Below are 11755 nucleotides of genomic sequence, written 5' to 3'. Positions count from 1 at the left end.
ATATACACATACATATAAAGTAAATAAATTGGAAAAATATAAATATAGCCTATTTCCTTTATATCGACAAATGGGAACTGCATATATACGTGCAAGTGTCCCAAATTAAAAATAAAAACTTCTCTGTGTGAGTGTGAGTATTTTTCTACATAAAAGAAAAGTAAAAGAGCCACTGCCAAACCAAGATCTGTAAATTTCCCACTCCAAATGCCTGCTTCCTTTCTCCTGGTGCGGAGCTATTACTTTCATATTTAGTTTTTTACTTCATTGCTGATGAAAGTAATCCCAGGCTGTGGAGAGGAAGGTTGAAAGCACACTTCATGTGTAGGTGCATGTGCTTGTGTGCATGTGTGCACACAGATCCTACACACATGTGTATATGAGTACATACATTCTTCAGCCTGCATGAAAGTGGAGCTCAGGCTTGGTCACTATGGCCACTGGAAGATGGTACCTTCCATACAATGATGGCTTTTCGCTGTGGAAGTTCTTCCAGCTGAGTGGCCTAAGAATTGTCACCTGTGATTGGCTCACCAGATGCAATGTAGAGAAGAAGTCGATGAAGTTCATGTTGGTGAGAGAGAGAGAGAGAGAGAGAGAGAGAGAGAGAGAGAGAGAGAGAGGCTCAGTGGTTAAGAATATGCACCGCCCCTCTAGTGGACCTGAAAGACTTCCCAGCACCCACATCAAGAGGCTCTTTGAGGCCTGTAATTCCAGCTCCAGGAGAATCCAAAGCCTCTGATCTCACATGAACCTCTCTCTCTCTCTCTCTCTCTCTCTCTCTCTCTCTCTCTCTCTCTCTCTTTCTCTGTCTCTGTCTGTCTCTCTGTCTGTCTGTCTGTCTCTCTCTCTCTCTGTCTCTCTCTCTCTGTCTGTCTGTCTCTCTGTCTCTGTCTCTCTCTGTCTCTCTCTCTCTGTCTCTGTCTCTCTGTCTCTCTGTCTCTCTCTCTCTCTCTCTCTCACACACACACACACACACACACACACACAGACAGACACACACACATACACACACTTAAAAACAACTAATTTTCCAGGTAGGTTTTCAAATGTAGCCCAGACTGGCCTTGAGCTTGAAGACAATCATCCTGAGGGCTTGCATTGCAGGTATGAGCTACTATGGCCAACTTCCAGTGGACTTTAAGTTTTTACATTTTGTGTGTATGTAGAGGCATGTGTATGCTGAGGTGCAAGGACAGAGTTCAGAGGACAACCTGTGGCAGTCAGTTCCCCTTCCATCACATGGGTTCTAGAGATTGAACTCAGGTCCTTAGACTTGGCCACTGACACATTTGCTTTACCTTCTTAAGTCCTGAGGGGATTCCTAAGTGAAATAAGAAACTCAAAAGACAAAACCTGCTGCCTGACCCATCCTAAGCAGCCAGTAGTGTGACCTCTCAGGTTTCTTTACAAAGGCCCAAATGAAATCTTCTAATTACTTGTATTTGAAATGTACAGTGTGCTGATAATGCGGTTATACCACAGAACCATACTGGGAGGACAGCTAAAGTGTAGTGAACTGTTTCTTATACATCCCCACATGGGTTCATTAGCTTCTTTGGATAGACAAAAAAAAAAAAAAAAAAAAAAAAAAAGAGATCTAACCCAGAGGAACAGAATGGCTATAGGATCATCTGGTCTACCCCTGGCCACTTGGTGGCACCTACTTCAGTCTACTGATAGGAACAAGGCTATAGGTGAGCGTGTGTGTGTGTGTGTGTGTAAAATTGACCCTGTCAAGAAATCCACGGAGGCAGAAGAACTGAAAACACCAACTTAGAGGTACCTTTTCAGACTAAGCTTTTATTTTTTGATATTACAAACCAGTTTTCTTTATTCACAAACCACTGTAAGTGATATAAACACTAATTTCTAAAGACAGATATACACATTTTCTGGGTTTGCAGATTGAGTGATGTGTGTTAAGAAGTCACTATATGCCACATTAATCGTTTTTTTCCATAATTCATAATAGCAATAGTTATTTAGATAAATGAAAACATTCCAAATAAATACTGTTTTTTTTAAAAAATCCAAAATGTTTGTTTACACCTCTGACATGACATTTTAAAACGACTTATCGGCAGCTCAGCAGAGTGCCTGGACAGGGATTCTGCGACATCGGTTGGCACCCACTCGCTCTAAATGATTTTTATTAAAACTACATACAGTCGTTGGGGGGGGGATGTACAGTTCATAGATGAAAATCAAAACTGCAAATGAGTTTTACTTTAGCCAGCACAGTAAGAATTCCATGTTTGTGATTTCATACACAACGCAGGTTCTGGGCTTGGAGAGCTGGGGCGGCTGGGAGGGATCTGTTGGTCCTTCTGCAGCCCACTTTTTCTATTACTATCTGTATCCCATCCGGGGTCGAGTGCTACAGCATCATAAGAAACTGTTGCCTTGGATAACATCCACCAGGCGCACACATGGTCATCCCACTGCAGCAGGTGGAGGAATGAGGACCTTCAAGTGATGCTGCCAAGCAGTTCCCCTCAGACCCCTGTCTCTCATCTCTCTCTACTCAAAGGGGTCCTGGTGAAAGACCAGTTTCTAGACCCTTCCCTCCTCAGCAGTTCAGCAGTCTCTCTCCCTTCCCCTCCTTGCCTTTTCCTTTCCTTTCCTTTCTCTCCCAAACCATGATCATCCGTCTTACATATCGAAGCTACAAAAAAAAAAACTTTTGTTTTCAAATCTCATGAAACTTTATTGATGGTTTAATATCCAACCGATCTTACGGGCATGCACGTAGGATGACGAGGAAAAGCTGGATCACAAACACTTTTTTTTTTCTTTTTAAAGTTTTGTTTGGTTTCGATTTTTAAAGCAGAGTTGTTACAGCAGATTGGCGGGTTCACAGCGTGAGTTGATAACTTACTAAAGTGCGTGCCATGGGGCCTGCACTGCACACACAGGCAGTAACACTACTCAGGGGACAGCTTGCTGATATTTTATAATTTAAATACAAACACAAGAAGACCCATGACAGATACCCCAACTTAGTTTAGCTTGTAAACAGGACAACATGGGGGGTGGGGTGGGGGGATTCAAACAGAAGAAAATCACAGGCTGCAATTTTTCGGCTGCGTTGCTCTGGCCCTTTTCCAAGAAAGGATGGGGCAGACTCTGTTCTTTTGGGAGGGTTAGAACGGTTCTAGTTTCAGGTTTTTTGGGGGTTTTTTTTGCCTTGTTTTTGCTTCCTTCTGACAACTGTCTTGGGCCTTGGAGACAGAAGTAGAGATAGCAGTTTAACATAACCCTGGGGCACTGGGGAGAGGGAAGGGCAGGCTCTCACAGACTGAAAAATTGCAAGTTGCTCACAGCGCAGTCATGTTTTCAAAAAGTATCAAGCTGATGAAAATACCGTGATTATCTCTATTCAATGATTGCGATACTTGTAAAATGCGACTATAAATCCAGATATGATTATCATGTAATTCCATAAAAATTATACGTCTGTCTCTAACAGTTAATCTACTAAGCTAAAACTAAAGCCTCAGAGACTCTCTCTAGAACATAACTCCACTGCACAGATGTAAAGTTTATACATATTTTTTTAACTGGTACAAAGAATTTAAGTTTTTATTACTTTCTTTTTTTTGGAAAAAAAGAAAAAATAGAAACAGTGCTTTTTATCACCTTTTTATTAATGTTAATTTTTCCCTCCCATAATATAAAAGTCAGCAGTGATATCAATAATTTCTCAGACTGGAAGAAATATAAAAAGAATGCTTATTGATGGCCTAACTAGTAGTCTTTGCTTAAATAACTAGTGGGTATGGAAGAAGCTGAGTACTGCGGGTGGAATGATCAGAGAGCAGACCTACACAGCTTCCTTCAACTCCAACCTCAGTCCTATACGAAACAGATTCTTAACACGGCCTTTGGCTTGACTTTGCCAGGAGTAACTTAGAACCATAGATTTATTATCGTTGGTGCAGTGGGTCCTTTAGATTCATCAGTTACTATATATATATATATATATTTATTTTTTTTCTTTCAGCCAAACCCCAAGTCCCAAACCCCTAAGCCCCTCCCGGCCTCCCCTTTTACAGAAGAAAATAAATAGATGCAGAAAGAATGACTTGTCACTTAGACTCTTCCCAAACAGCTTAACCCCAGTAGCTTCATGTTCAGCATATATAATTCATTTACATAATATAGCACTCTGGATATGGCCCTAAATCGGTTTTTATTCATATCTAGTCTCTCTCTCTCTCTCTAGATCAACCACAAAAATTCCTACAGCCAGCAACTGAACTACGAAAACCTTCAGAAACCAAAGACCCACAATATTAAAATACACAGAACAAAATATCTGAGGTATAAGATTAAAAAAATGTAATTTTTTTTCTCTTTCTCTCTCTCTCTCTCTTTTTTTAAAATTTTTTTTAGTTGTTGTTTCTTTGAGTTGCTAAAGTGATGTCCTACTACGTGTGGTGGGACACTCAGGCCTCGGGAAGCTTCCTCTCTCCCCACACTGGAAGGTTGTTTTTGTTTGTTTGTTTTTGTTTTGTTTTGTTGGTTTGTTAATGGTTCTGTCACTTAATATGGAGCAAAACGGTTGTATCCCCCTCGGTATATACTAGCCTGCAATGAAGAAAGAACGAGACCCACATCGTCAGCATGGCTCCTAGTCTTGGCATCAGTCAAGGGCGCAAAAGCATTCTGAAACAAAGCAATTTGAGGGGGGTCTTTTTTTACATGTTTCCTTTTGTAACATGTGGATCATCAAAAAGACTAATGTAAAAAAAAAAAGTAGACACTTAAAACCAACCAAAATAGAGGGCACCCCCTTCCCCATCCTGGGACCTTTTCAGAAAGCTAATGGTATGGTCAGTCCTAACCTCCTTCTGTAATTCCTTATGAAAAAAAATTATTTCCAGGAAAATCAATTAGATCTGGTGGTCCTACCGGCTATGAGGACTCCGGTTTACAAACGGGAAAGAGAATGGGTAGGAACGGGTTCATTTTGCTGGTTTGCTCCTTTGATGAGCGGTTAGTTGATAGGATGTTCCACTGGGAGAAGCTCTATCTACACTCAAAGGCGATTCCGGATGATTTGTTGAATGTAGGGATGTGGCGTTCCTTCCCAGCCCTTTCCTCAAGTGGCCTAGGTGTTGAAGCGGGGTTGTCCAATGCCACGTTGAGATAGAAATAAAAGCCTGCTTCTGGATTCGCCTGGGCAACCTACGGGTTCTGATGCTGTGGTGGGGGTGGGGCAGGGGCACTGCTGCGTGTGGTTAAGCTTGTGTTGAACCGGAAGCTTTTCTAATCCTGCTTGGGTGTCTATGACCCGAGGTCCAGGGAACTTTCTAGCCATAGCTTCCTATGGCGATGAGGTGAGACTTAAGCATTTCCTCTTTGCTACAGCTATTGGCGATTCCAATGAATGCCCATGGGACTGAGTTTTCAGAGAGGACTGATATTCTCAACTCAAGCAGAAGACTGCATGCCAAGGCGCTGTAATGATCGCATATGCTCTCACGCGATGGGCACGTCTTACTGGACTCAAGAGTTTTAGTGCATAGAAGTTTGAACAAGTACAGGCAAATTCACCCCACCCTTGCCCCCCACTTTTACCCTCCCCCTTACCCTTCCCAAAACAAAACAAAACAAAACAAAAAAGGAAACCCAAAATCCCAAACGCCCCACCCCCCAAGGAAAAAAACAAAACAAAACAAGACAACCCCCAAAGCCAGCTGATTCCTTAATTCCTCATGTACTAGGCACACACACAAAGTGTGCCCCTCTGTCTACTTTCTCTCCTGGGCGACTATGACTTTAAACATGAATTGTAAAAGGGGAGGAGAGGCAGGCAGATGCTCAGCTGCCTGACAGCAGAGGCCTGGAAGTGTGCAGCTTAGCTCCTCTGAAGTCTGTGCAGGGGCTGGAACCTTGGGGCTATGTGAATGAGCAGCAGGGGAGGGAAGGGAAAAAAAAAAGAAAAAAAAAGTTCTGCATTGACACTGCATTCCGTTAGTGATGGATTTAATTATCAAAATGACTAATTATTCCATTAAGGTAAGTGCTCGCTAGGTGAGACTTGCAAAATTAGAAATATAATAACTTACATGCACTACATTGCCAAGAAATTAAGACATTTATCAAGTTTACTGGGAGGATTAATGTGGCATTTTAGCTGCTGTTAGCACAAGAGACAAATTCAATTAAGGGAAAGTGAGAGGACTTCAACCATCAGCCCATACTGAGGCCCCAGCTTGGGGTGGGAGGGCAGGGAGGAAGGCAGGAAGAGCGGAGGACAAGGAGGAGCCGCTACTCACCATGGCACCAACGCCGTAGGTGGGGGCTGGAGCAAGTGTGTGGTGGTAGGGGTCGGCAGCATAAACTCGTCCGTAACTGCAAAGGAAGGGAGACGTGAGACTGGTCCACGATGTACACTTCCACTGAAGCAACTCCAGCAATGAGATACAAACATTGAGACGGCATGGAGGGGCTGTACTCATCCTAAAACATGAAACACCCCTCCCGCATGCCGCTCCCGCCCGCGTATGAGGAAGTTCAGACTGAGCGTGGTGGCCCACTTAACACAGCTGGTCATATGGATGTGTTCCATATGCAGTCACGTGCAAGTCAGTGACGGGGACCCGTTCTGAGGAGGACATTGTTATACGATTGTTGTCTTTGAAACATCACAAAGTACATTTACACAATTCATGGAACCCTTGGTGGTAATATCTCAGAGGACTACTGCATAGATGTGGCATTTAAATGTAAGTGAGCGCACAGACACACACACACACACACACACACACACACACACACACACACACACACACACACATCCCCTCACCCCCACCCCCACCCCTACTGTGATGTAGCTACTTCAGAGGGAGAGGCAGACAGGAATCAAACACTAGAGAGACTGGTCTTGAGAATTCTAGTGTGCCAGACAGAATTTAATGCTCAAGAGCAGATGAGTTAGATGCCTTTGCACATGATTTGACTGTCACCGAGCAAATGAGTTCAGGCACATCAGAAAGGGCCCCGTGATCTGCCTGTGCAGCTCCTATCCACACCGTGAAAGGTCCGTGGGGCCCCTGGGTCAAATACAGAAACCATAGCCTGGCTTCGCTTCCATCTTAGCATTAAAGTATCTTATCTATCCTTGGCCTGGTTTTAAAGAGCAGAACATTTGGAACATGTGTTTGTCCGGCTTCCTGAACTTCTGATTTTTTTTTTGTCTGTCTTTGCTGTCTTCTCTCTCAATTACAACGGCTTCAAAGGCTGGCATTAGAATGAAAACGAACAACGGATAGAAACCAAATGTATGGGGTGTTCAGTGAATTTCTAGTTTACATCACAGGCTGTAGGCGACATGGTAGACAGAACTGGAGCAGACATTCAAACCTCCCAGGGCGATGTGCACACTTTGCTCCATAGCACACATATCCTTTCTTTGACACCCATGCCCTGATATCTTTCTGGAGATGGTTGGAACAGTGAGATTTTGATACTGACCAACGCTCAGTTGCAATCTTAGGCTAGGATTCCTGGAAGGCAAGTCAAACATGAAGACTCTAGCACAAGTGGATTATGGAGAGGATGCTCTCTAGAGGAGAAAGAGGCAGGCATAGCAAGAGAGAGGAAGAGAGCAGGCAATGGTGAGTTGGACGCAGGTTTTGATCTTATTCTGCGGGTTGCATGTGAGAGCTCGTCTCCCCAGGGAGGCAAGTAAGTAAGCTATATAATACCCAAGTAATGCAAATGTAGCTGGGGGGCTTTGCTGTGGGGGGAGGGGAGATAGGGTGCCCAGTTGAAATAGCTTCCTTTAGTAGTAAGCCAGTGTTGGAGCTGCGGTGGGCATGGCTAAGCTGCATTGGTGGACAGCACCCACAGCAATTGGAGGATGGAAGATGGAGGATGCCCCAGTCCTACTTATCAGTATCTATGCATTTTATCAGCTTTTGACTCTGAATTTTTAAAAAAAATTTTTTAACTTTACATTACGGAGGAAACTCATTGCTGATCCCTCGAAATGCAAGTTGAGTGCACTTTAGTGCTGTTTACTATCTTTCCCACATTTTCCTTCTAATCGTCTTTCTTGGAGCCTATTAAAAGCAAGAGGTGACCCAAGACACCGGGGCAGGACTCAGGGCCAGTGGCAGGTCTAGGAGTAGATGGTGAAGGCACAAGACCTTGCCTTCCTGTTTACCAGATGAGAATCTATCCAGTCAGTTGACTTGCTTTGCACAGTAGAACATAGGGAGCCCTTCTAAGCCTTAGAGTTTGAGTTAAATCCAGAAGGACAAAACAACAGAGGATTCCAGCTTTGGCAGGAACACGCCATGGGAAGTCTCTAGCAGCCACACCCGTCGTGCATGCGTCCAATGACCAGGAGCTGAAATCCTGTGGTCTGACCTCCAGCATCTAGCCAGGACTTCCCCCATCCCCAGCAGCCCTGCTGCCACGTGTCCTGCTGCTCAGAGGCACACTTCTCTCTGACGTCAAGAGATCATCTGCTCCTGCGCCCTTTTCTTTCACTCAAATACCTCTGTGTCTCTTTGTTCCTTAGAAATACACATTTCGATCAGCCAGCCCACTGTCCTCGAGAAGGAGTAGAGGCAAGGTCAATGCATGAGGATTCTAACATGACAATGGCATTTGGTTTTATTTTATTGATTTAGGTTGTTCCTTAATATGTCACCTGGTAAATGTGGTTACATTAACAGAAGAGAAGCAGAAGAATCCCAGTGCTTATCTTAAGCGACAAGCCGCAGAGTTCCGCAGAGTGAGAGTGAAGATGGGAGTTTTGGATGATTTGTTTTTAACTTTGAGAATAGATAGACCGTGGTGACAATGTCCACTTCGGGCTGGGAAAGTAGTTGGATTGGTCAAGTGCTCCCAAATCCATATATTCAAAAATGCAAAGTATGGTGGCCCTGGGGCAGTAGATTCCCATGGGTCCCTGGGGGATTAGTGGCCAGCCAGGTTAAATTACTTGACAAGTGCCAGGACAGTGAAGAAATCATTAGGAAACATCTCTTAAATATGTGCGTAATACCCTGAAGAATGATACTTGACGTTGTCACCTGGCCTCCACACACAGGCACGCACGTGTGTGCACAAGTACTGCACATATCAATGAGAGTCCACTGCCCATGAGCCCTGTGAATAAACTGAAGGAAAGCACTGCTTCCACCTTCTAGTCTGCTCTAATTATTTTGGAGTTCTAATCCTGGGTATAGCTTCAACCTTTGCAGAAAACCCAAGGTAACGCTTTGACAAAACTCTCTTCCAAGACTGAGGAAAATGCAGCCGCCCCCAAACTGTTCCTCCCAAGTGAGAAGGCTCCTGTTCTCCTCAGGGTGACCTCTACCTTCAGAATACCATGGTTTTTATGATGATTAATAAATTTCATTTCCACCAAGGAAAAGGGACCATGTCAGCTCTACCAGAGAGCAAGGAAGCTTCTTTTCAAATGCTAATTTCTAAACACGCCCTTGTGTGACAGGACAATTTAGACACAAGGTTATTAGGGAAGATGGGGACTTGAGCAGTACTTCTTCAGCAAACATGCCAGGCACGTAGACACCCCAATGTCCTCGGAGCTGGGTGAGCACAGCTTGAACAAAGAGCAGCAGTTCCCAGGGACCCCCCGCAAGAGTGAGGGTACCGTGTCTTAAGGCTGCCGTGTCAGAGGCTGATCTGGGATGAGGCTGTCTTTTCTACCAGCACTCTGGTGAAACTGGACACGGCATAATCAGACCATGAGACTCTCCTGGCCCCAATCCCAACAAACCAGCAAATACTGACGAAATACGAATTGTGCTCTCTGCATTTCACATATGGTATCAGTACAGAAGGTACCAGATCAATCCAGTAACCTATGCCCGACTCAAATCCTTTTAAATCAAAAGCCATTTGCCACTCTTAGAGCCGCATAATCTGTCCATCTAGCCCTTGGTTTTAATTCATCCATCTATTTCTCTATTTAATTAAAGGTAAATCTCTATAAATTGTATCTCATCATTCTTCTGTTCAAGACTCTCCAGTGGGTTTTCAGGAGTTCTAGAATCATATTCTCTAGTCCTCCTTCAGGCCTTAATTTGTTCCCATGCGGCCTAGGTATTCGGGTCTCACTTGTAGTCCTTGAGCACAGGCAAGCTGAGTCTCAGGTCTTGACCACTCAACCCTCTTCCGCTTGAACCATTCCTTTTCAATGTTTATGTTTGGATCAAATGTCCAAATGCCACCTCCTCTTCTGACCACCCTCTCTAAAAGCTACTTTCCAATCATGTCTACCCTTAATGCCACATGGCACATCTCTGATAACTTCATTTACTTCTTTACACAGTTGTTCACCTGTTTCCCTCATAATAAGAGAGGCCCATGGAGCTGAGGCTGTGTCTGCTCTGTGGTACCGGCCATTTGGAGGAGGGAAGAGTGAATCAGGATTTTAAAGGTGCTTGAACTCATAATTTTTCTTAATTAAAATAAATATGGTGCGTGCATGCGTGTGCATGTGTGTGTGTGTGTGTATGTGTGTGCGTGTGTGTGTGTGTGTGTGTGTGTGTGTGTATGTGTACTACTATCATCCTTCACACTATTGCCTTAAGTCCAAGGTCTCTCCCTGAGGCATCCTGGCTTGGCTGGCTGACCAACCAAACTCTAGAAATCTGTCTGTTTTGACTCCCCAACTCCCCAATGTGGGGGTTCCAGACACATGCAGCCACGTGTGATGCTTTACCTGTGCACCCCGCTCTTCACACTTAGAGGGCAAGCACTCTTCCCCATTCAGCTGGCTCCCCAGGACCATGCTGCATACCCTACCAGGACACAGATTCTTTAGTATGTACTTCCTGAACATTCTCCTTAGCCACGGGCAGACATTTCAAACCCTTTGAGATACTGAAAAAAAGAATCTGGGGACTCTTGCAATGGAATGCGGAGCTTTGCAGCCCTGCTAGATCACAAACACTAGACAAATGACCACAAAGTCTAAATCCTTGTAAGAAAGTGAATCATGGGGTAGTGGACACCTCCTCTGTCGGCTGCTCCATCATGGGTTTCAGCCATAAGGTGTCAAGTTAAAATGGGGAGGCAACATGGAGCCCCCGGGGGAGAAGGCCAAGAACCTCCATATCCAAGTTCTGTCTTTACGCTATTCTTGGTCTTCTACGTCAGACAAGACTCTTCTGTTTCCCAGTTCCACAGCCATCCCAGTCCAAAACTGTGTGCCTCTACCTGAGCTCCACCAAATTTGCATGTCCACAGAGACTAGAGAACATTAGTATGCAGGGCTTCTTACACAGGATCTCCCAAGCTGGCCTCTCTCGACTGCTCCTACTTTTGATTTCAGAGGCAACTGAAAGATTCTATTATAATGCACTCATGGGCACTTCGAGCAATCAAATTACAGCTGCTGTGGTATCAAGAGCTACCTAATTTATAAGTTACAGCTGTAGCTTTAATGACCCTACTTGAACTCAAGGTTACGTTGCAGTGACATGAATGATTCTTCTACCTCTTGAATGAGAAATAGGAACCCATATTTCTGTTTGTATGCATCTGTATGTGCAGGATGTGTGTGTGCATGTGTGTTTGTACATGTGTGTAAATGCGTGTATATTATCACACTGTGCTGATGTATGTAAATGTTAGATGTTAATACCAGGTATATATGTGAGGCCAGAGGTTAACACTGGGTGTTTTCTTTGATTGATGTCCATTTTATGTACTGCGGCAGGGTCTCTTACTGACCCTGGGAGCTTGCAAAATTGGCTAGTCT

The 11755-nt window shown here is 44.2% G+C and overlaps 1 protein-coding gene across 48 annotated transcripts in view; it reads right to left on the bottom strand.

The window, feature by feature from the left end:
• Nucleotides 1-1783: 1783 nt before the first annotated feature.
• Nucleotides 1784-11755, bottom strand: part of RBFOX1 (RNA binding fox-1 homolog 1) — a 2117065-nt gene continuing 2107093 nt past the window's right edge. For 15 of the 48 annotated variants that reach the window (XM_084764415.1, XM_084764450.1, XM_084764409.1 and 12 more), the window contains 2 exons: nucleotides 6288-6363; nucleotides 1784-4671 (listed from right to left, as the gene is read on the bottom strand). In XM_084764415.1, the coding sequence (XP_084620541.1) occupies nucleotides 4649-4671; nucleotides 6288-6363 (99 nt within the window). In that variant the 3' untranslated portion in view covers nucleotides 1784-4648. Of the gene's footprint in view, nucleotides 4672-5620; nucleotides 5908-6287; nucleotides 6364-11755 lie in introns of those variants that run through there. The other 33 variants (XM_084764449.1, XM_084764405.1, XM_084764452.1 and 30 more) reach the window with 11 other exon arrangements.

This window comes from Acomys minous (genome assembly GCF_964271855.1).
Source record: "Acomys minous genome assembly, chromosome: 16".
NCBI classification, from domain to species: domain Eukaryota; kingdom Metazoa; phylum Chordata; class Mammalia; order Rodentia; family Muridae; genus Acomys; species Acomys minous.
Note: the sequence above shows the minus strand (reverse complement) of the source record. Positions and strands in the feature narration are given on the sequence as shown.